This window comes from Herpailurus yagouaroundi, unplaced genomic scaffold (genome assembly GCF_014898765.1).
Source record: "Herpailurus yagouaroundi ecotype Mexico unplaced genomic scaffold, PumYag 214, whole genome shotgun sequence".
Classification (NCBI taxonomy): domain Eukaryota; kingdom Metazoa; phylum Chordata; class Mammalia; order Carnivora; family Felidae; genus Herpailurus; species Herpailurus yagouaroundi.
This window is the reverse complement of record NW_024412445.1, coordinates 406,915-434,914: the sequence shown is the minus strand read 5'-3', so window position 1 is coordinate 434,914 and position 28,000 is coordinate 406,915. Positions and strand designations below refer to the sequence as shown.

The 28,000-nt window shown below is 49.9% G+C and overlaps 1 protein-coding gene and 1 long non-coding RNA gene across 8 annotated transcripts in view; both read left to right on the top strand.

Annotated features, from left to right (window-relative positions):
- URGCP (upregulator of cell proliferation) overlaps nt 1-27,660 on the top strand; it is a 57,703-nt gene extending 30,043 nt beyond the window's left edge. For 3 of the 7 annotated variants that reach the window (XM_040454931.1, XM_040454930.1, XM_040454929.1), the window contains 4 exons: nt 13,440-13,510; nt 22,429-22,461; nt 22,685-22,723; nt 24,494-27,660. In XM_040454931.1, the coding sequence (XP_040310865.1) occupies nt 22,446-22,461; nt 22,685-22,723; nt 24,494-27,087 (2,649 nt within the window). In that variant the 5' untranslated portion in view covers nt 13,440-13,510; nt 22,429-22,445 and the 3' untranslated portion in view covers nt 27,088-27,660. Of the gene's footprint in view, nt 1-3,781; nt 4,284-7,690; nt 10,872-13,103; nt 13,131-13,439; nt 13,511-22,428; nt 22,462-22,684; nt 22,724-24,493 lie in introns of those variants that run through there. The other 4 variants (XM_040454932.1, XM_040454934.1, XM_040454933.1 and 1 more) reach the window with 3 other exon arrangements.
- On the top strand, nt 20,440-21,557 carry LOC121016932 (uncharacterized). Its single transcript, XR_005784539.1, has 2 exons — nt 20,440-20,941; nt 21,033-21,557. It is a non-coding gene; the product is annotated as an uncharacterized LOC121016932 (long non-coding RNA).
- Nucleotides 27,661-28,000: the final 340 nt, after the last annotated feature.

The window sequence follows — 28,000 nt, the reverse complement described above, 5'->3', positions numbered from 1 at the left end:
GGGGGCGGCCGGGCGGGGGACTGGGAGCAGGGCGGGGGCGCGGCCCGGAATCCGGGAGCCGCTGGGCCCCGAGGGCCCGGAGCCCGGTCGGCCGGCGCCCCCGCCCTGCCCTGCGCAGCTGTTTTCCACTTGCTCTCCGGGAGCGGATGCCGGGCCCTCCCCCCACCCCGCGGGGCGCAGCCCGAGGGTCCCCGAGGGTCCCCATGGGGGGGGGTCCCTGGGGGTAGGGGAGGCCTCTGCCCGGCCGGCTGGGGCTTCGGGTCGGGACTCGGGTCAGGCCAGGGCCGCGGGCCCTGATAGGGTGGCAGCCCCTGTTCTGACATCACCGCTTTCCACCGCCTGGGTGCTAAAATGTTCTTTCTTGAGGAAAAGATGGTGACACACAGAGTTCGTAATTTTTGAAAAAAATTCCTTGTGAAATAAAACCTCAGCAATGAACTGTAATTAGTTTTTGCTTCCATAATATAAGTGGTCATGAAAGCTGGGAATGACAGTTAATCCAATACCTCAGTTCACAGAGGAGGAAAATTAGCCTCAAGGTCATTGCTTTAGTTGGTAAAATTCTTTTTTTGACTACTGTCTACATTCAGAGGGTCTTAGACCTGGTGGCTGTGGTAGCAGCTCCAGTGGGGTAGAGACGGTGGGTGTCAGGCCTCTTACAGGTGGGGCCTGGCTCTGTCCTCAGCCTCCATGGAGCAGGGGGTTTGTGATAACCAAGTGGTGGATCTTTTCCATCTACCTGCAGGCTTTCTAGGTCTGGGGAGCTCTGGTCATAAAGTGCCCAGGACTCTTGAGTTCATAAGTAGAATAAACACTGGCCCATCCCTCAGAAGGCCAGACTGATTCCAGAAGGTTCAAGGTCCCACCATGTTCTGGCCCCTCTTGTTGGGAGCAGGCGGAGGCAGGGTGATGTCTGAGCCTGTGGTGCGGCTGCTGTCTGGTCTTCCAAACGTGATGGCCCATTTGGTGTCCCAGCACACTCCTTTTAGACCTGGGTCAGAGGTGGAGTTTATGGTGGCCTGGTAAGCCCTCTCAGAGCCAGCAGGCTCTACCTAAGTGGTGTCCCTGTAGCAGGTGGCATTAGTTTAGATTTGATATTGTACCATAGCGGGTGTCCCCATGAGTCTGCAGTTAGTACTAAATTGTAGTTTTCTGACATGTACTCGTTGCAGAGCTGAGGTCACAAAACTTTAATTTTGCTTTATTTTATTTTGTAGAGAGAACTGTCACTCATTGTGGCATATACGCATTTGGGGACAGTCGTACTTCCAGATATAACCCCTGGGTGTCTACTCTGCAGGTTTCACTGGTAGGGCAGAGTCCAGCCAGGAAGACCTGACTTCCTGGGACTTTCTCGCCTGTCTCAGTCAGCTGACCAGCAGACGTCCAGCCTGCTGGACTCGGTACTGTGGAAACTAGTCCAGGGCAGGGATGGGAAGGGATCTGTGATTTCTCCTGGGCTGTTCATGGAGGCACCTCTGGCACCTCTGAATCCCATCTTCTCTCCTAAGTGAATCTCTGCAAGAGAGCTGGGAGAGAAGGAAGAGACCCTTACTGATGGGCTGGGCATTTTGCAGAAGGAAATGGTGAGAAAGCGGGCATCACAGGGAAGGATACATCTGAGGTGACCCCCAGCCCCATGAGTTTAGAGCTATGCAGAGACCAGGGTGCCTGGCCAGACTGTGGGCCTGGCCTCGTTTGTGGGCTCGCTGCCCACTGCTCACTGAGGGGGAGTCCATGTGACAGCAGCGTGGTGGGGCCGGAACACACGGAGCTCCTCACCCTGCTACCGTCAGCTCCATCCTGCCGGCCTTCACTCCTTGCTGCCCCATGGCTAGTCTTCTGTGCTCTGCCTGTGCCTTTCCTGTCAGGACTCCCGGGGGCCGGGGAGTCTGTAGTCCATTTCTGCTAATCCCAATGTGTTCTCTGCCAATTTGTGGCGTTTCTGTGGTGGTTTTTTTTTGTTTTTTTTTTTAAGTTTATTTTTGAGAGAGAAAGAGAACATGACTGGGGGAGGGGCAGAGAGAGAGGGAGACAGAGATTCCCAAGCAGGCTCCACCCTGTCAGCACAGAGCCCAACACGGGGCTCGATCCCACAAACCGTGAGATCATGACCTGAGCTGTTGTGGAGAGTCAGATGCTTAACCGATTGAGCCACCCAGGCGCCCCTATTTCTGTGGTTTTAAATGTTGTCTAAATCAGAAGTTCTTAACCTGGGGTCCATGATTCATTGGTGGGCTTTCAGCGTTCCTGTGCAGTGTCGGGGGTCAGCGAGTATGTTGGTGGGACCAAGGTCTGTAGCCTTTGTTGTCCACAGCCCATCTTGAAGGGGCTCTTACCTCAGGAGCCTTACAGCCACTCATCTACACTCACTTGGAGGGACAGCAAACCTGGATTACATGGGCTAAATATATTTACATTTGATTGTTAATGGCATATAATTTAAAAAACAAAAAAAGTATAAAACAAAATCAAAATCAAATGTAATCCAAATTTCTATAAACTACCACTTTAAAATTTTTGGTGTATTTTTTTTTTTTAATGCTTATTTATTTTTGACAGAGAGACACAGAGCATGAGCGGGGGAGGGGCAGAGAGAGAGGGAGACACAGAATCTGAAGCAAGCTCCAGGCTCCGAGCTGTCAGCACAGAGCCCGATGTTGGGCTTGAACTCACAGACTGCGAGATCATGACCTGAGCCAAAGTCAGACGCTTAACTGACTGAGCCACCCAGGCGCCCCAAGAATCTTCTTTTTTTTTTTTTAATTTTTTAAATATTTATTTTTTGAGAGAGAGAGACACACACAGAGTGTGAGTGGGGGAGGGGCAGAAAGAGAGAGAGGGAGACACAGAATCTGAAGCAAGCTCTAGGCTCCGAGCTGTCAGCACAGAGCCCGACGTGGGGCGCGAACTCACAGACTGCGAGATCATGGCCTGTACCGACTGAGCCACCCAGGCGTCCCTGGTGTATTTTTAATTAGGCTGTTCTTATCAGAGAGACAGACTTCCAGACACGCCTGGAGTGTCGTTCCCTGCCCCCCACCCCCTGCCCCTGTGTCTTAACTAGGCAACTATTCTGACATTTTCCTGTGCATTTACACATTATGTTTGTTCTTTGCTCTGTCCCCCCCGCCCCATTTTTTTATTGTGGGAAATATACATAACACAGTTTGCTTTTCAGAGCATGTATTTGTTCTGTTTTTACTTAAATGCTCTCATGCTATTCTGCAGCTTGCTGTCCTCAGCCAACATGTCAGAACCAGGATCAGATCTACCTAAATCTTGACATTTATATCATATCATGTGACATGGTCATGTTACATAGTTAGGGAGGTTTCCAGTTTTCTCTGTAAGATGATGCCACACATCACGTCTCCCCTGGACATGCACATACCTTTTTCTAGAGTAGGTTCAAAGAACTGGGTGTTGTGGTCAGGGGGCCTGAAACTACTGAAGTGTCCTCACAAGGGGTCACACCACCTTCCCTCTCTGCACCTCCCAACACACGACATCAGACTTTAAAAGTTTTGCTTGTCTGATGGAATTACTGAGTTAAGAAGTAGGAAGCTGGGGCGCCTGGGGGACTCAGTCAGTTAAGTGTCCGACTTCAGCTCAGGTCGTGATTTCACAGTTCATGATGTCGAGCCCCACGTTGGCTCAGAGCCTGGAGCCTGCTTCGGATTCCGTGTCTCCCTCTTTCTCCGCCCCTCCCCTGCTCATGCTCGCTCGCTCTCTCTCTCTCAAAAATAAATAATAAAATCATTAAAAAAAAGTAAAAAAAAAATAAAAAAAAATAAAAAAAAAAAAAAAAAAAGAACTAGGAAGCTAATGGCATATTCACTCACTGGGTCTTTAAAGATAGAAACTTCCTACCTGACTGCTTGTGTTCCCTCAGAAATAGTCCCAGTGGCTTTGATCCCATTGTTGACATTGGGTTCTAGCCATGTACACCCCGTAAGTGAGATGTAACACAGTGAGGCCTGTCCCCGAACAGAAGAGCAAGAGGTGAGCAAGTCTGCTGGGGTAGGTGCCCCCCCATCATGCACCACACATTTAAAAGTATCTGAGACTTTATTTTAACTGTTTATCATTCCTATCCAGGAAGATCCTCTCCTAACACCATCATTTTGTGGGGAAGGAAAGGATCTGGGGCTTCGCCTTCTGGGAGGGGTTCAGCTTTCCTGCCAGAGCCTGGCCTGGTCCAGATGGGCTCTTCACACCAGGGGGGAGGAGAGGACCCACAAACGCACTGTGGGGTGGAGACACTGAGGAACTCAGGCAAGGTGTGTGTCTGCTCCAGGAGAAGTCTGTGAGGAGCTCTTTGCCCGCTCAGTGGCTGCTGTCGTTCCTGGGGAAGGGATGCGGTCTTACCAGCGGGCTGCAGACTTTGCCACCTCCTCCCCCTGCCCATTCCCCAAGGAGCCACACCAGCCCTCAGGGTGTCCCCCACTGGAGAAGAAGGGAGAGCGACGAGGGGCGTTGTAGGCAAAGCGTCCCTGGCTGTGCAGAGCAGCTCAGCAAAGCTCACCTAGCCATGGTGGGGGGCCAGCGCTTGGTCGGGCGGGATGACCGTGCTGCCGGCCTCTGTCCAGCTTAGGGAAGGGCATCCTACCCAGGACCACGAGTGTCAGGGGCTTTCCAGTCAGGGAGTGTTCTTTTTTAAAAAAAAATTTTTAAAGTTTATTTCTTTATTTTGAGAAAGAGCATGAGCAGGGGAGGGATAGAAAGAGAAGCCCAGGCAGGCTCCACACTGGCAGAACCTGACACAGGGCTCTATCCCACGAATTGAGAGATCACAACCTGAGCCAAAATCAAGAGTCGGACGCTTAACCGACTGAGCCACCCAGGCACCCCATTAGCTGCCTTATTTCTCACAACAAGTAATGCACACACGGTACAAATCTCAAAAGGTGTGAAAGGACTTTTGTGGAAATGCAGGCATGGTGCCCAGGTCCCACCCAGGAGGCATCCTTACCCCCCGACTCCAGGGCACAGCCGGGCTCTGGGTCCTCCTTGTTTTGTTTTAAACCTGACATGCATTTTGGAGATGTCCTGTCTCACTTTTCTCTTTGGAGTCTTGGCTTTTTCTTGTGGATTTGTAGCTTTTCGTACATGGAGAAAACCAGCCTTTTGCCATTTGTGTTACAAAGACTTCTCCTGTTGTCGTTTGCCTTGTGACTTTATGAAGCCTTCCCGGCTCTGATTTTTAAGTCTTTAATATTTCCTTTGAGTGCACTTTTTGTTTCCTTTTCCAATTTAAATCTTAGGTCCAGTTGATACTTTGGTGAAGGGAGTGGCCAGGGTTTGCCATTACCTTTTCCAGGTTGTTTTTAGCCCCCAGACACTGTGAGCTCCCAGGGTCAGGGACCAGATTCCCTGTGGGTTTGGGGCCTGCCCCTGGGCCTCCTGCCACCCAGCGGCCTGTCTGCTTATGAGCCGGGCCTGCAGCCTTCATTTCTGGTGGCTGGTCCTGTGTCCTACTCTCCGGCAGGTTTTGTCTCTTTCATTGCTGTTCTTTTTCAGAATTTTCCTTATATTGTACAAATATTTCTCCATAGAATCAGCTTATCTGTTTTTCAGCCTAGATGCACAGACAGGTTAACTCAGGGAGCATTGACTTAGAAAATCACGTTAAGCCTTCCTTTCTCAAATAGGATACACCTCTTCATTTGTTCAAGTCTTTTATGGTCTTTGGGATCTGAAAGTTCTCATACAGATGCTGCCTATTTGCTGTGTGGATTCTTCACCCCTCTCATTGATGTTGTAAATGTACGTTTCTAACCTGCTTGTCTACAGGGCGTTGGCCGTGGGTTTTGATTTGCAAGTAGATCTGGAAAACTGCCGCCCCAGTGAGAGAATTTGGGAAGCTGGGGACGCACAAATAGTTTCTTTACACTGGTCTTTTGAGATGCGGGCAGCTGTCAGTCTGGCTGTCTGCTGCCTGCACTGTCTGTCTCACACGTTCTGCCTCGTCTGCTGAACCCTTCACAGAGACTTTGAGTCCAGCCCTGTGTCAGTGTCTCTGGTGCTGCCACCACCCAGGTATGACCTTTGTCACTGGACAGGCGTGCCACCTACACTCAGCACTTCCCCCCTCCCTCCTCCCCTGGAATAAAAGTGGATCTGGTCTGTGGCCTGAAGAGCTCAGCCTCACCTGTCCTGCTGCCTCCTTCTGCTCACCCTGCCCTCCCGCTCATCCTGGGCCCCCTGCCCTGCCTGAGCTCTCCTGTGCCCCCCCGCCGCGGGGGCCCCCCGGCCCGGCCGGGGCTCGCCGGGGGCCCCCCCCCCCCCGGGAGGCCCCACCCCCTTTTACCCACAGCAGCCCCAGCCCAGGCCTCAGGGCATCTTCCAGTGTGCCTTCTACTTAAAAGTTATTACTTGTCCATCTCCCCCAGCTGAGAGCAAGGATGTCTGTGTCCTTCACAGAATGATCCGAAACTCCTAGGGAAGTCCCTGGCAGGTAGTAAATGTGAGGGTAAGTCCAGGAGAACATTGACTGCCTTATATGAACTTACTTCCCACATGTAAACCTCCCCAGACCCTCACAGCACCCTGATGAGCTGTGTGGGGCGGGGACAGCCAGCCTTGGCTCAGAGGTCAGCCCGTGTGTCTTGTGGGGTGTGACATGGCTCCTGTGTGAGCTCTCGGAGGACTCAGAGTCACTTCCTCTCGCTCAGTGAACCCAGGACACAGCCTCGTTGCACGCAGCCCCGTTCCTGCTCCACTTGGGGGTGCGATGATTATGGCCCCCGGAGGGGGGCTGCTGAGGGGGTATGCTGTGATATCCCACATCCGCTTGTGTCCCCGCCCCCAGGCGCTGCCACAGACCCAGCTCCTCTGTTTTCTCAGCCAGTCATGCCCCTGAACATGATGAGAGTTGAACACTTCAATGTGGGTGGTCCCTGTGGAGCTGGGATGGCCTCTCCTGTCGCTTGCATGTTGTTAGAGGTTGAATCGTGTCACCTCCAAAACGTGTGTCGAGGTCTAACCCCTCATAGCTGTGAATGTGACCATTTTTTGGAAATAGGCTCCTGGCAGCTGTGATTAGTTAAAATGAGGTCATGCTGGGCTTGGTGGGCCGTCCTCCAATGACTGGTGTCCTTGCAAGTAGCAGAGAAGGGACGCACTGGGGAGAACGCCGCATCCAGCCGTCAGGAGCCACACTCGTGCTCTATGAACTCTGTTGGGGATGCTGTCACAAGGGCCACAATGAAGAGAGAAGCGTATTCCGCCACCATTCCGGACACCAGGAGTCTGGGATGAGGGTGTGGGCCCGGTTGGTGCCTCCCTGTTCCCTGGCTTTTGGTGGCTGCTGGTGATCTGTGGATTGTAGACACAGCACTGGGTCTCTGCCTCCCCTGCCCACGTTTTGCTCGCTGTGGACCAACCACACTTTCCTAATAAGAGGACCCACCCTACCCAGTATGATCTGGTCTTAATTTAACTAATTATATCTGCAAAGACCCTATTTCTAAATAATACCACATTCAGTACTGGGGTTAGGGCTTGAACATACCTTTTTGGGGGACACATTTCTTTTTTTATTAAAAAAAAATTTTTAACGTTTATTTATTATTGAGAGACAGACACAGAGCATGAGCAGGGGAGGGGCAGAGAGAGAGGGAGACATAGAATCCAAAGCAGGCTCCAGGCTCCAAGCTGTCAGCACAGAGCCCGACATGGGGCTCGAACTCACCAACCATGAGATCATGGCCTGAGCCGAAGCCGGTCGCTTAACCAACTGAGCCACCCAGGTGCCCCTTGGGGGGGGACACATTTCAACCCTAAACACACACCAGGTTGGTTTATAAAGGTTTATTACTAATTTAATGAGGCTTCCTAGGCAGAACAACTGGCTTCAAAGTTTATTTTGTTTCGGGGGTGGTAATGGGAGGAGGGCCCCCCCACCCCTCCTCCAGGGCAGAGGAAGAAGTCCCTAGGCTTACTTGTCAGCTGGCCCAGGTGTGGGGCAGGAGGGCGACTGGTGGGTCTTACAAGTTGTCAGCATAAAACAGCAAAAATTGAGCAGATTCTTTATTATCCAAAGCGATTGATAGTAGGCTGCTGGCTGCATTACAGTAAGCAAATGCACCTATATTTCTCTCATATCCTGCTTGGGATGGTTTTCTGTGCCATCTTGCTTTATTGTCACCACCTGGTGAAGGAGTGGGGTTTGTTGCTAGGAATTAGCCCTGCTCACCAGGTTTGGACCATTTATTCTGGGCATTGAAGACCGCTGCCCGAGAAGTGTGCAGCTCTGACGGGGTGCACTGGCCTCCGTTGTCAGAGGTGGGTCAGCATGCATGAACACCCTGGTCTCCAGAATCAGACTCTCCAGATGTAGAAAACCTCTGCAGGTAAATCTTCTGGGCAGTTGGAAAAAGAAGAAGGACAAGGAAAGTATGGCGTGCCCCATCACCTAGGAGACACGGCCAGGGAGTTGTCAGGGCCCTCATTTTTCCTGCTGGACTCAAAGGAAGCTGTCGAAGGGTGCAGACCACAGTGTCTGCTCACTGACTTAGCAAGGAAGTACCGCTAGATGCACTGGGCCCTCAGGGCGGCGGTCAGATCACCCCTTGTCCCTGTGGGGAGATGCCCCAGGTCTGGTCAGCATGGAGGCCAGGAGCCCACGCCCACCATGGGCCTCTGCACAGGACCTGAGCTGGCTTCCATGTTTGGCTTTGCACTCTGGCCCGTAATGGGGAGGTGACCCCAGCCTCACAGAATGTTGTCCTCTGGAAGCCGGAGCTAGAATGAGCTTGTAGCAATGGAATCATACTAACGGTGGGGAGGGGATTGGTTCATCTGTTGAGTAATTTTCAAAAGAGCAAAGGCATTTTCTTGGTACTCTTCCACATTTTATATTCCCCCTATTTTGGGAAGCAGAAAAAGATAGTGATGATGTTAGTAATTTCCCACACCTGCTCTGCAGAAAGCCTCCTGGGCTGCATGTGCCTGAGGCCGGGCCGGGTACTCAGGGTTTTTGTAATTATTAGTTGTAGTTTTAAGTTACCTAAAATCTACCTGAGTCTTAAAAGTGATGAGCCCCGGGGGAGCCAGAGGACTGAGGTTTGGGTCCAGCCGTGTTTGCTGGTGTGGGGGCGGTGGGCAGGCCTCTGTGCTGTTTCCACCTGGCAGGACGTTTTGGGTATGGCGTTGCTGTGCTCATGGTGCCGGAAGCAACAGACTTGGGTCGCATGGTCCTGGAGGCTGGGTGCCCTGACTGCAGTGTGGTCATGGTTGGTTTCTCCTGAGGCCTCTCTCCCTGGCTTGTGGACAGCCACCTTCTCGCCGTGGCCTCATGTGGCCTTTTCTGTGAAGCTGCAGACAGAGAGCCAGCTCTCCACAAGCCCCAGGCTTAGGACCTCGTTTAACTGCAATTGCCACCAAAACGGAATTCTTGATCTAATTGTAATGTTGCGGGGGGGGGGGGGGGGGGGCGGGTGCGGGCCACACCAGCAAACAATTCTGAGACACCTGCAGGGTGTCTGAAATTAAGCTCATCGCTGACCCTGTCTGCCTGGAGACAGCGAGCGTCTCCCACAGGTTCAGGGTCTTGTCATGCAAGACCACCCCTCCCTCCAACCCCCACCCCCAGCCCCACTTCCACGCTGCAGGCCCGGGCCGCTGCCGTGCTTGTGACATGGGCTACAGCTTGGGGCTCCCATGAACACCTCCTGCCTAGGATGCCAGCAGTGAGAATTCAGGCTGCCTCCTATGCTTCTGGCTGACTAGGGGTGAGTCCGGTTCCCATGACCCTTCTTTGGGGTCAATTGCTGCAGTGACTCACAGAACTCAGGGAAACGTGTTACTTACTAGATTAAATTTGTTACAAAAGGAGTGATTCGGGAATAGCCAGAAGAGGATCTGCACAGCCAGGTGTGTGGGGAGGGGCACGGAGTCTCCCTGCCCTCTCAGATCTCGTGCTCACCAACCTGGAGGCCCTCACAACCCCGTCCTGTCGGGGTTTTCTGGAGGCTTCATTACACAGGCATGAGTGATGAACTCATTGACCACTGGTGATTGATCCAACCTCCAGCCCCTCCTGTCCACGAACTTAAAGTTGCAGTCCTGTAACCACGTGGTTAGGTCCCCAGGCCACCTGCCCCCATCCTCAGGTGCTTTCCCAAACTCACTCGTTAACATTATAAGAGGCACCTTTACACCTCACAAAGAAAATCCCAAGGGTTTTTAGGAGCTGTGTGCCAGGAATGGAGACGAACCAAATAAATTTTTTTAAATCACAGTATCACACTCTGCACAGACCTCGTCTCCAAATGTAGTCGCACGGGGGTGACAGCTTCAGCAAAGGACTTTGAACACAATTGAGACTGTGAAAGCGTTGAAAGTAGATCGAAAGGTAAAAAGTGCCAGGCGGAGCCAAGCTTCTGATCCCCTGCCAGGCTGGGCCCTGTGTTCCGTTCACAATACAGATGTGCAGTTTGTGGACAGGAATACAGGACAGAATCCCTGTGATAATATCACTTTTGTTGCCTGCTTTCTTGTGTTGGAAGGAAAGGGTTGAGGTTCAGCTCTTGTCCCAGGAGCCCGTGTGTGGGTGGGAGGAGCCCCCGACTGTAAACACCTGTCCTTTGGTCCTCCCCTCTCCCAGCCTGGACCTCAGGCGCGTGTGTGCGGCCAGGCCATGCTTGCTTCTACTCTGGGAGCCAGTTTATACCCGTCCTGTTGTCTATTTTTAAGGTTACTTTTTTTCTTACTACAAAAGCAATGAAAACTCTCATTTTTTTATCAGCATCGGGGGCGGAGCTTAGCAGTCTGTGCTGTACAGTTGTGTTTCCAGGACTCTCCTCACAGCAGGCAGAGGATGAGACGCCCAGAGACCCGGCGTGGAGTCTCCTTCTGGACTGCGGGTGTGACTTGTTTGCTGGGGAATTAGTGGGGGCTGGATGGTCTGAGGGTCCCTTACATGGAGTTGAGTGTCCCCATGCTCCTGGAAGACACAGCAGTCTGGTCTCTCTGTGGCACCTGCACATCTTATTCTGGCCCAGACCCCTCTCATTGCATCATTTTTAAGTTCTTTTGGTTTTATTAATACATGCTTCTTTCACTTAAAGAATGTAAATAGAACAAAATAAACTTTGACATTTTTTATTAAAATAACTTGTACCTAGAGATAAATGATAAAAGTGAAAGGCCCTTTATCCAGAGTTTGCTGTTTTTAATATTTTAGCTCACTTACCATTTTCATTTCTCATGCTCTGGCTCTCGCTGCATGTGTGTTTATGTACACACATGAGTACACTCATGCGTAATCTTTCTTACGCACTAGAGAGTCAGCTACATGCAGCATCCTGTTTTCTCACCAGATCCTTCGGGGTTTCCTGAGAGCAGAGATACTCTCTTACAGCTGTGGTTCAGTCATCAACATCCATGCTTTCAACACGCATAGTGCCCACATTTCAATTCTGTCAGTTGACCCCAAAGTCTCTCCCTCTGGTTCAGGATCTAGTGTGGGGTCAGGTCCTGCATTTTGTTTTCACATCTCTCCAGCACCCTGAATCTGGAACGTTTCCTCCACCTTTGTTTTGTCCTTTGTGACTTTGGGATAACATAGTCCTCCCCATCAGGTGACTTTCTGTTTTGGATTTGCCCCCACAATTAGACCAGGACTTTTCATTCTTAGCCGGAACACTGCCTGGTGACGTACGTGTTCTTTCTCAGGGTGTGATGGCTGGGGCACACAGTGGCCATCTGTCATGTTGTCACTGATTTGATCACCCAGTCAGGTATTGCCCAAGTGTGCATCGTTGTAATTACTAGGTTTTTTTTTTCTCCCTGACCCCTAAGAAGCAGTCTGTGGGGAGACATTTTGAGAGAAACAGAGAGAGAGAGAGAGCACGCACACGAGAGAGAAATAGCACATGTGCACTCGAGGGAGGGGCAGAGAGCAAGGGAGAGAGAGAATCCCAAGCAGGCTCTGAGCTGTCAGCCCAGAGCCCAAAATGGGTCTCAAACTCACAAACCCTGAGATCATGACCTGAGCCGAAGTGGGACACTCACTGACTGAGCCCCCCAGGTGCCCCTGGCCTGAACCAGTCTTCATTGAGATTGAGATGGTCGCAGAATGATACTACTCCAGCTGCAGCACTTGACTCATCGGATAGTTGTGAGCAAGAGCCCCCCTCCCTCCCCCAGTTTGTTTATATATACCTACACGGACTCATTCAGTCCTGCTTTTCAATGGTTTTTCATTAGTTACTGTATTTATTATGCTCACACTCAGATTGTCCCATACTTGGCCGTAGGAGCCTCTTCAAGCTGGCACCTATGTTCTGTGACCTACCCTAGCATTTTTTTTGAGCACTTCCTTATTTTCTGAAGATGCTCAGACTTCTCTTGTTCTTTCCCGGCCATCCCTCCAAGGAGACCTGTTGTCTCTTAGTGTGGAATGGCACAGAAGGGGGTTGGTGCGCTCACTGTCTCCGTAGAGTATCTTTGGCCCTTTTGGTGGATGGAGCTAGGAGAGAGAATGCGTATAGATGCAAACGCGTACCCACACGCTCGCGTGTAGAAATCGTGCCGTCGCGCTGGCCTCACTGGTTCCTGTGCGCCCCTGGGAGTTCTTGTTCTAGCTTCTTCTTTCCATATTTGTGTGTCCCTTCTTCACCAGTGGAACCCCTGGCTCCTGACAAAATCGGCACATTTACTCAATTTTATAATATATTTAAAATAGTTCATTCTTAAACGGACTGCACTTACCAAACCTACTTAAAAGAATTCAGGACCACCCCTGTCTGCCCACACTGTTACTCTTGATGAATATCCTTCTAGATCTCCTTATGTACACCTGTAGGGAAATACACAAATACAATTTTATTGAAACGTCATACTACACGTATTGTTCTGTATCTTGACTTTTCCTCCTGCTAATGAATATATCATTCACGTCATTCTGTAACATCGTCCAATGTCTCTGTGTCCACAAGGTGTGATCCATACAGTATTTTCTAATGAGTACAGAATAAGACTGTACCATACTTCTCTGTAATCGGACTTTGATTTTAAAAGGCATCCAGTTTTTCACTATTATATGTAAAGCTAACATCAACATCTTTGTAACTAAATCTTAATTATTTCCTTAGGCTAGAAGTGGAATTACTGGTCAAAGGGTATGTATATTTTTCTGTCTTTTTGAATGACAATGTGTGCTCTGGCCTGCGGTTGCAGAGAGGGCTGGTTTTTCTCGACCAGGGCTTCTCTGTGGTGGCTGCACGTTGGAATCACTGAGGGAGCTCTTTGAAACAGTGCTGCCTGGGCCCAGCCCCCAGGTCTGGTTTCCACGAGCTGGGGCGTGGCCAGGATTTGTAGTTTTCAAGTCCCCCCAAGAGGTTCTGACGTGCAGCCAACTTGACAGGCAGAATCAAGTTGTGGTATTAGTTCATTATTTTCATTACAGTTTTCCTTTGGAATTGTTTCAGACGCTCAGATTTGGGAGAAGTGGCCCCAGGAATAAAAGCATCTGAGAGACGGACCGCGGTGGCCATTGCAGGTAATGGGGGCCGGCACCCGCTTGGAAGCTGGTTCTGGCGGCATCCTGGGCAGGGGCGCACAGGCCTCAGAAATAAATAAGCCTAAGGCTTTTGTTTTTCCTTTTATGAAACGATTCCATTCAAGGGCCTTTTAACTTCATATATTCAAAGTAGGGTTCAGTTTCCAACAGGTGATTATCCCACAGTTTTCTGGGAATGTATCATCCAATTCAAGCATGTTGTTCCTGCCACCCTGAATCTTGGCTTTGGGTGACTGTCTACTTTGTGACCTGGGCACTTCTGAGCGTTGTGTTGGGACAACAGGGATAAAGCAGAACTGTCCCAAGCAGACCGATCCGTGGTCTTCCTGGCTGTGGTTCACACGGGCTGGGTCTCTTCCTCAGTGGGTTTGGGGGCTGGGTCTGGGACTGCCTCTCGTGGCTTCAGCTTTGAGGTATGGTGGCCACACATCAGACACCTTTTCTCTTAGAAATCCATGTTGGATCTATTGCTAATTCAGTGCTTCTCGAAATAAATATGTCCTGTTGGATATCAGAGTGGTATGCAAAGATAACCCCACAAAAATATGTAAAGAAGTCTGGATTAATCAAATTCTGTTTTATTTTATTCATCCAAACAAATATTTGTTGACCACTTACCGTGTGCGGGCACTGGAGTAGGCACTGTGAATATAGTAAATAGTAGTGAATGCAGTGGCCCACGTCCCATGGAGCTTCTGTTCTAGAGGGTAGGCACTGGGGGAAGTAAAGGCCAGGTCAAGCCTCACAGCAAAGTTGGGATCAAGTAGAAATTGGCCAAAGCCTTACACCTTCTCAAGATCTAGAATGTGCTGTTCGGTACCGTAGCCATTAGGCACACAACGTCTACCTTGGTCACACCAGGTATATTTCAGGTGCTTGTTGGACATGCAGACTTAGAACATTTCCTTGACCACAGGGATTTCTGTCAGAACGAGAGTTGCTCTAGAGAGACTGGGAGGCAGCATGGGGTGATTGGGGGAGGGAATCCCCCCACTGGATGCCTGTTGTGAGCCAGGTGGTTAGTCACTATTGGTCCTTTGTTTCATTGAGGAAACCAATGCTCAGAGACACTCTGCTACCTTCCTACGTCCCATCTTTATTATCTCTCCAATGAATAAGCCCCTAGTAATTATTTTAAGAAATTTTCTTCTTGAGGTATGTGATTTCCTCTTCAGCCTGTTTCATTAATAAGACTTAAAAGCAAACTCTTCAACCTATAGGATTAAGAGGGAAGTTGTATTGAAGTGTGATGTACACCTGAAGAAGTGCCCACATTCCCAGTGTGTAACTGGAGATATTTTCACAAACATGAACAGACCTATCTTAAGCAGCATCCAGACAAAGAAGACAAAACACGTCAGTTTCCCAGTAGTCCCCTCCCACCCTGCCTCTTCCAGGGATACTCACACTCCCGATTTTTAAAAGCATGGATTCGTTTTATATATAATCCTCTTACAGAGTTTATTTACCTCATTTCCATCTCAGGGTGTTAATTACTTCATAGCTCATTCCTTATTTTTTAAATTTATTTTTGTAAAAAATGTTTATTTATTTTAAGAGAGAGAAAGAGAAAAGGGGAGGGGCAGAGAGAGAGGGAGAGAGAGAATCCCAAGCAGGCTCCGTCCTGTCAGCACAGAGCCCAATATGGGGCACGAACTCACAAACTGTAAGATCATGACCCGAGCTGAAATCAAGAATCAGATGCTCAACCGACTGAGTCACCCAGGTGCCCCTTTAGCTCATTCTTTAAAAGAAATTTAAGAAAACTCTTTAAACTCTTCTCATTCTGGGAAGGTGGCAGAATAGGAAACGCCAGGAATCTGTCTCCCAACCTGCGCAGCACTTGTACTGGTGGATCTGGCCACTAGCTGCTTTGTAACTCTGGAGTCAGGTGGAGATTTGCCACTTCCAGGGGGAGGCTTGGGTAGTAAATCTGTAGTTAGTTTGGTAAAAGCTACGTCTCTCAGCACAGTAGCAGCTCCCTGCCTCCCATTCCTAGACAGATGCAGGCTGCTGTGCACACAGTCCTGCAGCAGCTTGCACACGGCTGGCGGGAACCAGCTGGAGTGGGCAGAAAGAACCCTGCCCAAATACCGGGGATCTCCGCTCTGCTGCTTACTGCTTCTGATCACAGAGGTGCAGACACAGGGTGGCCGTTGGTGTTGCTGCCCCTTCCTTATTGTTGCAAGCCCCTCCTCCTCCAGCTGAAGTGACTTCCAGGGGATTTCAAGACCAGCACCCTTCCTCCCATTAATTTTTTGCCCTTTCCCCTTCTGGGAGCCAGACATTAGACACTAGAACATTCAAAAGCAATTGCATATGTGGGGAAATTAGATAGTGGGTGGGCATTCCCAAAGAAGATTTCAGAAAACACTTCAGAGGGCCTAAATTTCACACCTCAGTTTGCTCCTGAGCACAGAGCTCACCTACACAACCCAACAAATAATAACAAAGAGCAGCAAACCCTGGGGAAGGTGGGGGTATCTGATTTCCAGAGTTACCACATTATTAGATTCAAGTGTCCAGTGTTCAATAAAGCAATCACAAGGCACACAAATAAACAGGGAAATATGACCCATTCAAAGAAAAACAAATTGAACAAAAGCGGGCACTGAAAAGATTGAGGGCAGATGTATTAGGCGAAGACTTTAAGACAATGATCCTAAAGATGCTCAGAAATCTGAAGGAAAATGTGGAGAAAGTCAAGAACATGATATGTGAACTAAACAGTAATATCAATAAAGAGCTAGAATAAGAAACCAAAGGAAATTCTGGAGCTGAAAAGAACAGTAACCAGAATGAAAACTTCACTTGTGGAATTCAGAGGCAGATGGAAGCAGATGGAAGAAAGAATCCGTGAACTTAAAGATAGGACAATGGAACTTATGGAAGCTGAGGACCAGAGACAGAAAGATTGAAGAAAAGCATACAGAACCTAAGATGTCCATAGGACACCATCAGTAGGTACTCATTGTGGGCCTCCCAGAAGGAGGGGGGAGAGAGAGAGAGGGGCAGAGAGAATATTTGAAGAAATAATGGCTGAGAACTTCCTAAAAAGACATGCATATAAAATCCAAGAAACTCAACAAAGTCCAGGTAAGATGAATTTTAAGAAACCCACACCAAGACATGTTACAATTAAACTTCAACAAGAGAAGGAGTGAGTCTTGAAGGCAGCAGCAGAGAGGCAGATCATCACATACACAGGATCCTCCAAGATCATCTCTAGATTCCTCATCAGAAACTTTGGAAACCAGAAGACAGTGGGAATATATATTTAAAGTGCTAAAAAAAATAAAAATAAAGTGCTAAGCAAACAAAAAAAAAACTATGAGCTAAGAATCCTATACCCAGCAAATCTGTCCTTCAAAAGTGAAGGAGAGGGATGCCTGGGTGGCTCATTCAGTTAAGCTTCTAACTCTTGATCTCAGCTCAGGTCTTAATCTCAAGGTCATGAGTTCAAGCCCCATATGGGGCTCCGTGCTGGGCATGAAGCCTACTTTTAAAAAAAGTGAAGGAGAAACAAATATTCCCAGGTAAAGAGAAGCTGAGGGAGTTGGTGACCTTACACCTGCCCTAGAGGAAATGCACCAGGGAATTTTACAGGTGAAAAGAAAGGACACTAAACAGTGACTGTATTATTGATGTACTGAGATGTAAAGATCTAAATAAAGGTAAATGGGCAATTATAATAGCTAATGTAACAATTCTAACAATGGTTTGTAGCTTACTTCTTGTTTTCTATATAAGACTAATACATTTTAAAGAAAAAAAATGTAATAGTAATATTACTGTAACTTTGGTTTTTAACTCCAAATCTTATTTCCTGTATAACTTATGAGACTAATGCATTTGAAAGAATTAGTAGTTTATGTTCTGGGACACTCAGTGTATAAAGATGTGCTTTTGTCATATCAACAACCAAAAGAGGTGGGGGTAGAATGTAAAGGGGCAAAGTTTTTGGACGTATATAGGTCATATAGAAAACAAAGAGCAAAATGACAGAAGTAAGTGCCTCCTTGTCAGTGGTTACTTTAAGTATAAAGGCATTAAATTCTTCAATGAAAAGACAGAGATTGGCCCAACTATATGCTGTCTACAGGAGACTCACTTGAGATCCAAAGGTAAAAAGAAGTTGAAAGTGACAGGATGAAGAAAGATATTCCATGCAGATAATAACCAGTGGGTAGTAGGAGTGGCTATACTAATATCAGACAAAATAGATTCCACATAAAAAAGGTTGCAAGAGACAAACAAGGGCATTGTATGTTAATAGAAGACTCAATACAGCAAGAAGATACAATAATTATAAACATGTACACACCTAATGACAGCCCATCAAAATATTTGAAACAAGAACTGATAGAATAGAAAGGAGAAATAGCTCTACACTATGAGCTGGGAACATTAATACCCCACTTATAATAATAGATAGAACAACCAGACAGAAGACAAGAAAAGAAATAGAAGATTTAAAGAGCACAGTAAACTTTCCACATCTAACATAGAGAACACTTAACCCAGCAACATGACACACACATTCTTCTAAAGTGTACATCCACAAGTCAAGTCTACAGAGATTTTACAAGATAGATATTGTAAAGTGAGCACGATGGGATGTAGTTATAAATCAATAAAACCTAAAACTGAATAATTGTAAAAATTGTGGACACTAAACACACTTTCAACCAGGGTTTCAAGGTAGAAATCTCAAGAAAGTTAGAAAATACTTAGAGACAAATGAAAGCAAAAACACAAAACACCCAAACATGCAGGATGCAGCAAAAACAGTGTTAAGAGGGAAAATTTAGAGCTATAAGAACTTACATTAAAAATAAGAAACGTGTGGGGCTCCTGGGTGGCTCAGTCCGTTAAGTGTCCAACTCTTGGTTTCAGCTCAGGTCTTGATCTCATGGCTCATGAGTTTGAGCCTTGTGTCGAGCTCTGTGCTGACAGTGCAGAGTGTGCTTGGGATTCTGTCTCCCTCTGTCTGCCCCTCCGCCACTCACTCTGTCTCTGTCTCTCTCAAAATAAATAAACTTAAAAAAAAAAACATCTGGGGCGCCTGGGTGATTCAGTCAGTTAAGTGTCTGACTTTGGCTCAGGTCATGATCTCGTGGTTCGAGGGTTTGAGCCCTGTGTCGGGCTCTGTGCTAACAGCTTGGAGCCTGTAGCCTGCTTCGGATTCTGTGTCTTCCTCTCTCTCTGCCCCTCCCCAACTCATGCACACTTGCTCGCTCAAAAAAATAAACATTAAAAAAATTTAAAGAAATAAACATCTCAAATCAACAACATAATTTTACAACTTAAGGAACCAGAAAAAGAAGAACAAGTGAAACCTGCAGCTAGCAGGAGGAAGAAAATACTAAAGATTGGAGCAGGGATTAGTAAAACAGAGATTAGAAAAATGGTGCAGAAAATCAGTGAAACCAGAAATGAATTCTTGGATAAGAGCAACAACACTGACAAACTTTTAGCTACATTGACTAAGAAAAAAGGAGAAAATACTCCTATCACTAAAATCAGAAATGGACGTGGGAGTGTGAATGGTGTGGCTGCTGGGGAGAACTGGGTGGAGCTTCCGCAAAAAATTAAATATAGAAATGCCATATGGCCTAGCAGTTCCATTTCTGGGCGGGGCCCAAAGAATTGAAAGCAAGGTCTGCAGGAGATCTTTATGCACCTATATCAATAGCGTTATCACGACAGCTAAAACATGAAGGTGACCCAAGTGTCCATCACCTCCTGGAGAGATTTCCCAAATGTGGTCCATCTGCACAATGGAATGTGATTCAGCCTTAAAAAGGAAGAAAATCCCACCATATGATTTAGCATGGATGGACCATGAAGACATCATGCCAAATGAAATAAGCCAGTCACAAAAAGACAAACACTGTGTGATTCTGTGTATGTGAGGCACTCAGAGTCGCAGAGACCAGAACTGGTTTACAGGGACTGGGTTGGGGAGAATGGGAGTTACTGTCTAGTAGGATTAGGACTCCGTATTCACAATGCGGGTGGTAGATGGCTGCACAACAGTGAATGAACTGATTCAACACCACTCAGCTGTACACCCACAAATGTGCAAGGTAGTAAATTTTCTGTTATGTGTATTTTTTTAATGTTTATTTTTGAGAGAGAGCAAGAATGAGTGAGGTAGGGGCAGAGAGACAGGAAGACACACAATCCAAGGCAGTCTTCAGCTCTGAGCTGTCAGCACAGAGCCCAATGCAGGGCTCAAACCCAAGAATTGTGAGATCACAACCTGAGCCAAAATCAGATGCTTAACCAATTGAGCCACCTAGGTGCCCCTGTTATGTGTATTTTTTAAAAATGTTTTTAAAATTATTTTTGAAAAGGAGAGCATGAGCTAGGGAGGGGCAGAGAGAGGGGAACAGAGGATCTGAAGCAGGCCCTGTGCTGACAGCAGAGAGACGGATGTGGGGCTTGAACTCATGAACCATGAGATTATGGCCTGAGCTGAAGTCTGACGCTCAACCGGATGAGTCACCCAGGTGCCCCATGTTATATATATTTTAACACAATAAGAAAGGAGAAATTATTTTGAGAGCAGGGGAGGGGCAGAGAGGGAGAGGGAGAATCCCACGCAGGCTCCACACTGTCAGTGCAGAGCACCATGTGGGGCTCGAACTTGAACCATGTGATCATGACCTGAGCCAAAGTCAAGAGTCAAACTTTTTTTTTTTTTTTTTTTTTACATTTATTTATTTTTGGTAGACAGAGACAGAGCACAAGTGGGGGAGGGGCAGAGAGAGAGGGAAACACAGAATCTGAAGCAGGGTCCAGGCTCCAAGCTGTCAGCACAGAGCTCAACATGGGGCTCGAACTCACAAACTGCGAGATCATGACCTGAGCTGAAGTCGGACGCTTAACCAACTGAGCCACCCAGGTACCCGAAGAGTCGGACGTTTAACTAACTGAGGCACCCAGGCACCCCATCCTTTGAATGGGGTTTTTTCTTTTTTGTTTGAATTTGCGAGAGTCGTTTATGTATCCTAGAAACTGGACCCGAATCGCATATGATTTGCACGTGTTTTCCCCTATTCTGTAGGTTGTCTTTCCACTTTGTTGACAGTGCTCTTTGATGCACATGAAATTTTTATCTTCATGCAGTCCTGTCTGTTTTTTTTTTTTTTTTTTTCTGTTGTTGCCTGTGCTTTGGGCATGACAGCTAAGGATCCATTGGCAGATCCAAGGTTACAAAGATTTACTCCTTTTCACTCTTATATTTAGGTCTTATAGAGTTCATCTTTGTACAGGGTGTGAGGTGGGAGTTCAACTTCATTCTCCTTCATATACACTAATAGCCCCAAGGTGTGAAGCGGTGTCTTCAATGTCCACGGACTGTCCAGTAGCAAGCACTCCAAAACACGGTGAAAGCTCTGTGGAGTGAGTACTGGATGCCATAATAACTGGGGAAAAGTAATTCAGTTTCGTGGGTGAGAGTTGTTCTAATCCCCCCACTGACCTATCATTTCAGTGGGAGCACCCGGCCAGCACTCTGTCCCTGTCAGCCTGGCACCCCCGGGGGTCGGAGCCTGGGCCTGTCCAGCAGGAACTATAGTGAAGAGCTTGGCCCCCCCAGGAGCAAGCCCTTGCTGGCCCCCACGTCTGCTGCTGACTGGTGCCTATCTGGGCTCCCAGCGATCTTAGCCTACGGACGTCTAGGGTCCCCTGCCCCACGGTGGTTCCTGCAGTTTGATAGGCTGACCCTTTGGCCACTTTGTGCCTCCTTGACGTCACCCACCTGTAATCTGCCCTGTGCGCATCAGAGCTGTGTCCCATCCCTACCAAAAGGAGGCCCTGGCTTCTGTGAGTCTGAGGTTTACCCTGTGATTCCTGCTCACAACTGCTCTCAGAGCTACCTGGAGCCAGGCCCGGGCTCCTCTCTGTCCCGTCATCTCCTATAACTCATATTTTCTCAGAGGGCATTTTGGATTCCTTGGAAAAAATCCTTCTGATGTTTTTTCTCCACTTTGAATAAACTGATCTTTTGATGGCTCAACACAGTGGTTTGATGTGTGTGACTCATCTGTCCTCCATGCTCTCGTGATTTCTCCAACCACTTTCCTGTTTCTCTTCCCTGCTCTTCACATGTTTCCAGAAATGCCATCAAAGAAGACTGAAAGGTCATGTTTATCTGCCTCCTGATATGGAAATCATGAGAGGAGTTAATCTGAAAATATCAGAATCTTTTCTTGATTCATAATCTTTAAAAAATATAATTTTAATTTTGGATTAGATGGTACTTTTACTTGAATCAAAAGCCGGAACAATAAAAAAGTACACACTGAAGTCTTGCTCCCACTGTCCCATGTTTGCAGTCAGGGCTGTAGGGTTTTGAGGTCTTTGTACATCTGAATGGCACTAACTTAAATACACCCTGTAGTAAAGTGTTAGTGTCAATGGACATACCCTGATGCTAGAGTTTGGACAGATAACTGTGGACGTGGAAGTCATGGCCCTTCCCCAGGAGAGATGCCTCATTTCCAGGGATTTCAAAAGCTCTATGATAGAATAAAAATGATGTCTGTAGGAGGTCATCTTGAAATTGAACCAAGGAATTTGCATTGACTTATGTTTTAAATAGTTTCTAACATCAAAGATTAATCTATAAGTTTCATGAACTTATTTATATTTTATTTTTGGAAACTTGAAGTAAATTCTTCAAGATACATGTTCTAGAGCAAATCAGTGTTTCATATGTAGCTGTTACTACTTTGTGTCATATTTGGGGCTGGAAAAAAATGTACACAGGAAAAACTGAAGTTAAAAGCACTAATAATAAACAGGAGCCCCCACATTCTCACTGAGACTTTTTGGTAGAAAGGTCCTAACTTGCTGATGAAAGTCCTCATGTGTGTGTTTTCTTCCAGATCTGGAATGGAGAGAAATGGAAGCAGATGACTGTGAGTCTCATGTGGGAGGAGACAGCAGGGTTTGGGGTGGACCAGTCTGGGGAAAGGGGGCGGGTGGGTAGACTGAGAACTCACCGGGATTTTACATTGTGAACACTGGGGAGAACTTGCTGTCTTAGTGAGAAGAAGGAAGGTTCTGGGTTTAGCCTAAATTAATTTGTGTCAGTCTAAGGTGCTGATTTGATTGACACCTCATTTTCCTTTGCTTTTTTAGACGGTACAAATGAGGCTCAGGACAGTGACTTCCCAACAGGTATGTGTTTTCTCTGCTCTCACCCCTGTCCTGTCAAGGGAGGACAGCTCCTGTGTCAGAGTCTCTGCTAGCCCCTTAGTCCTCAGTGCCACCACTAACCGGGACAGTGATGGACACTAGCGTCTTGGCAGGGGAAGCTGCAAGTGCAGGAATCTTACTTGTGATGAGTCCCCACAGTGGTTCTAAATTTTTTTTTAATGTTTATTTATTTTTGAGACAGAGTCAGAACGTGAGCAGGGGAGGGGCAGAGAGAGAGGGAGACACAGAATCCGAAGCAGGATCCAGGCTCCGAGCTGTCAGCACAGAGCCTGATGCGGGGCTCGAACCCATGAACCGCAAGATCATGACCCGAGCCGAAGTCAGACCCTCAACTGACTGACCCCCTCCCCCCAGGCACCCCCTGCTCCAACAGTGGTTCTAAAGTGCAGTGGGATCCGGGGGGACCCTCTGGGTGTTCCAGTGGTTTCTGTGACACTCCCACCAAGGGCCACACACTAGGCATGGATGCCTGTGAGGTTTCTTGTTCTGGCTTTTCCCCATTGCCCATCACCACCATGCTACTTAAAAGACAAAAACCGTTGTTCCATGTCTGGGTAAGAAAAACCACGTCCCTGGTTTCATTCAGGCAAAACTCAAGAGACCTGAGCAGCACCTTTTCTATTCCTGTGTGACCCCATGCATCTCTTTTGTTTCTGCAGCAAGTTCACCAGCCCTGTGTTACTGCAGCCACACTGCACCCCCACCCCCTCCCAACGCAGGGCAGGTTCTGAAGAGAGGCGGCCCCTGCAGGGGAGGAGACACCTGTGTCCCAGGGCTGAGTCCTGCTGGTCACCCAGGAGGGCCCCGGACCAGGGCTGTGCCTCCTCTCAGGGTTTATATGAACATGTGGGTAACTTCATAGGCTTTCTCTTTTGAGAAAGGAGTGGAAAAAAGCCTGCAGCTCAGTAGGATTTGCATTTTTTAATTGTTCGTTTATTGGACCATGACAGCATACTAATCCTATGCAGTATGGAAATTGGCCAGATGCCACGCCCAAGAACAGGGGCAGTGGGTGAAACCTTTCGAGGAGTTACTGTGCTGAGTGTAGTGCTTGCTAAGAGTTCGTACTGTGTTGGGTGGTATTTGGGGATCTGGACAAGTAAGTGCAGACTTCTGGTAATCTCTACCAAATATTTTACCCCCGTAACATTAAAACCACATTATTGGCTTCAGAGTCACAAAACTGGTTGCTAGCTATGATTTCTGTGACTCTCTATCTAGTGATAGCTTCCTTTTCCCTTTAAAAATCCTCCAAGTTGTTTGTAAAAAGAAAAGAATGTAACCTGGAAAATCCGAGTGACTCAGTGATTGTGTCGCTTGTGGGAAATTCCTGGTGACAGTGTGCAGGGACCCCGCTTCTGGCCCAGAGTGTGGGGAAAGTCCACGGGGTCACTTGGCAGGGGTGGGGGTGTGGTCAGAGAAGGGGTCCTGCGTCCCATGTGTGGGTGCATGGCTGTGCACTCTACATGGTTAAATTGGGGCCCCAGTGTGGCTGGGTCATATGGGTTTCAGGAGAAACCAGACGTGTAGACTGGACTCTCCCAGTTCTTAAACGTGGCCCCTTGGTGTCTTCTCTCTAATGTCCAACGTGTCTGGTGGTGTTTGGGTCTGGGGGTGGTGTGAGTTTGATCTCAGGCAGGCCTTGGGAGGCCGTCCCCCATCCCACCTGTAACCGGGGCCCCTGATGCATGGGGTGAGCACTGACGTCTTCTCCCCCCACCCCCCCCACAGCGGAGAGGAGCAGGCTGCAGGAGATGCTGTCGCTGCTGGGGCTGGAGACCTACCAGGCCCAGAAGCTCAGCCTCCAGGACGCCCTGCAGATCAGCAGCGACAGCATGAGAAACTGGGCCCCTCAGGCCCCCAAAGACCTGCCCTGGAATTTCCTCAGGAAGCTGCAGGCCCTCAACGCTGAGGCCAGGAACACCACCATGGTGCTGGATGTGCCCCCGGACGCCAGGCCCATGGAGAAGGAGAGCCAGATGGAAGAGGAGATCATCTACTGGGACGCGGCTGACGACATCTCCGCGGACATCTATTCCTTCTCAGAGCTGCCGACGCCCGACACGCCTGTGAACCCCTTGGACCTTCTCTGTGCCCTTCTGCTCTCCTCAGATGGTTTCCTGCAGCAGGAAATTGTGCTGAAAATGTCCCTGTGCCAGTTTGCACTCCCTCTCGTCTTGCCTGACTCGGAGAACCACTACCACACATTTCTGCTGTGGGCCCTGAGGGCCGTGGTGCGGACGTGGTGGGCGCAGCCCCCGCGGGGCGTGGGCGGCCTCCGAGAGGACAGCGCGGTGCTGTCCCGGGCTCCCACCTTCGCCTTCGTGCGCATGGAGGTCAGCAGCAACTCCAAGTCACAGCTTCTCAACGCTGTGCTCAGCCCCAGCCACCGGCCACGGGACTGCTTCTGGCATCGTGACCTGAGTGTGGGCACCAACCCCCGGGAGATCGCAGATGGGCTGGTGGAAGTCTCCTGGTTCCTCCCCAGCGGCAGGGAGGACCTGGATGTGTTCCCAGAGCCCGTGGCCTTTCTGAACCTGCGGGGCGACATCGGGTCTCACTGGCTGCAGTTCAAGCTCTTGACCGAGATCTCGTCCGCCGTGTTCATCCTGACCGACAACATCAGCAGGAAGGACTACAAGCTGCTCTACTCCCTGAGGGGCTCGGCCACCAAGTACTATTTCATCCTGAGCCCCTACCGTGGGAAGCGGAACACAAACCTCAGGTTCCTGAACAAGCTCATCCCGGTGCTGAAGATGGACCACTCACACGTGCTGGTGAAGGTCAGCAGCACCGACAGCGCAGGCTTCGTGCGCAGGGTCCGCTCCATCGTGGCGCACGTGGCCCGGTCCCCCTGCAGGAGGTTGTCTGTGGAGGAGATGGCGCACGCGGCCCGTAAGCTGGGGCTGAGGGTGGACGAGGACTGTGACGAGTGTCAGCGGGCAAAGCAGCGTATGGAGCGCATCACCAGGAGGATCAAGGACTGTGACGCCTACCGCAGGGACGAGCTGTGGCTTCAGGGGGACCCCTGGCGGAAGGCGGCCCAGGTGGAGAAGGAGCTGTGCCAGGCCCAGAGGGCAGGGGACCCTCCTGACAAGGGCAGGGCGGAGCTGGGGCACCGGCTGCTAGAACTTCGTGCACAGCAGAACCGCCAGGACCCTGCCTGGGGGCTGCAGGAGTTCATCGCAGGCATCAGCAGCGCCTCACTGGCTGAGAAGCAGTACTTCCTGAGGTGGATGGAGTGGGGACTGGCCCGCATGGCCCAGCCAAGGCCGCGGCAGCCTCCCGAGACCATTCTTAGCCTGAGACCCAAGCACTGTGGCATGGTGGACTTCGGGGAGCTGCTCTGGCCTGAGCCCCTGGGTGTAGAGCACTTCCTGCGGGAGATGGGACAGTTTTACGAGGCAGAAAGCTGCCTGGTGGAGGCAGGGAAGCTGCCGGCCGGCCAGAGGCGGTTTGCCCACTTCCCGGGCCTGGCCCTGGAGCTGCTGCTGAAGGGGCTGCCCTTGGAGCTGATCGACGGCAGCACGCTGAGTACCCCCCTGCACTGGGTCACGGGGCTCCTGAAGGAGCTGCACGTTCGCCTGGAGAGGAGGTCGCGCCTGGTGGTCCTGTCGGCACTGGGTGCACCGGGCACTGGGAAGTCCACGCTTCTCAACACCATGTTTGGGCTGCGCTTTGCCACGGGGCGGGGGTGTGGCCCTCGAGGGGCCTTCATGCAGCTGGTCACCGTGGCTGAGAACTTCAGCCAGGATCTGGGCTGCGACCACATCCTGGTGATAGACTCCGGGGGCTTGATAGGCGGGGCCCTGACAGCAGCCGGGGAGAGGTTCGAGCTGGAGGCCTCCCTGGCCACTCTGCTCATGGGGCTGAGCAACGTCACTGTGGTGAGCCTGGCCGAGACGAGGGACATACCACCAGCTGTTCTGCACGCGTTTCTGAGGTTGGAGAAAACGGGGCACGTGCCCAACTATCAGTTTGTGTACCAGAACCTCCAGGATGTGTGTGTCCCTGGCCCCAGGCCTCGGGACAGGAGGCCGCTCCTGGATCCCCCTGGAGATGTGAGCAGAGCCGGCGCACAGATGGAGAAGCAGGGCGACGGCATCCGGACGCTGGCCGACCTGGCCTTTTGCGACCCTGAGAAGCAGCATGTTTGGCACATCCCTGGCCTGTGGCATGGGGTGCCTCCCATGGCTGCGGTGAGCTTGGGGTACAGCGAGGCCATTTTTGAGTTAAAGAGGTGTCTGCTGGAAAACATCAGGAACGGCCTGTCCAACCAGAACAAAAACATCCAGCAGCTCATTGAGCTGGTGAGGCGGCTCTGAGTGTTAGGAGGGGGCCTGTTCTGAAGGTGGTGTGCCTGTGGGGGCTGTGCCCGGCACCTGACCCCGTGAGAAGGGAGAAGGGCAAGAGCCTGGGGGGAGGGGGCTGGGGTTCCCTAAGCAGTGTTGAGAGGGAGGTGACTGCACAGACCTGCTCAGAGATGCTCTCGGGAGCCAAGGGGCCCTGGGGCAGGGCATGCACACACAGCAGGAGTTTGTTCCGTGTGCAGCTCCTTTCCAGGCCCCTGTGCTCTGGCTCCCTTTCCTTCGTCCCTGGGGTGGGGGGTAGTACCCCTGCAGCCCAGCCGGTACGGGGTGGGGGTGAGGAGGGGGGGTTGCTGGATGCCGCCCTGAGGAAGTGGAGGCAGGCCCTTCCTCCGTGACCTGCTGGTCCCGACTGACCCCCATGGAGAGTCCCCCCTGGCTCCCTCCACCTCCTGCAGCCGTGTCTGCCCCGCCCCAGACTGTGAGTTCCTTGGGGATGGGGCTGTGTGTGACCCGACTCTGTACCCCCAGGGCCTGGCACAGGGCCCTGCGCACTGTAGGCTCTTAATAAATGTTTGTTAAAAGAGTGGAGTGAATGAACGTGCATGTGATAGTGACAGGCAGGTTCCTCTGTTTCCTCAAAGAGGATCACGGCGTCTAAGGAGGTTGCACACAGAGCATCTGCAATGGGGGGGGGGGGGGGGCACACCTGAGAGAAGTGTCCTACAGCTGCCCTGCTGTCCCCTGTCTTTACACAGAGGTCTGCCCTCAGGCTGTTACCAGGAGCACAGAAATAAAAGTCTTCACAGCCACGCTGGGTGTGGCCATCAAGGTCCCACTTTCTAGGCTACGAAGGGAGGCCTAGAGCAGTGAAGCCCTGTCCCACACACCTGGGTGGGGAGAGGGGCTGACCTGATGGGACCCTGCTCAG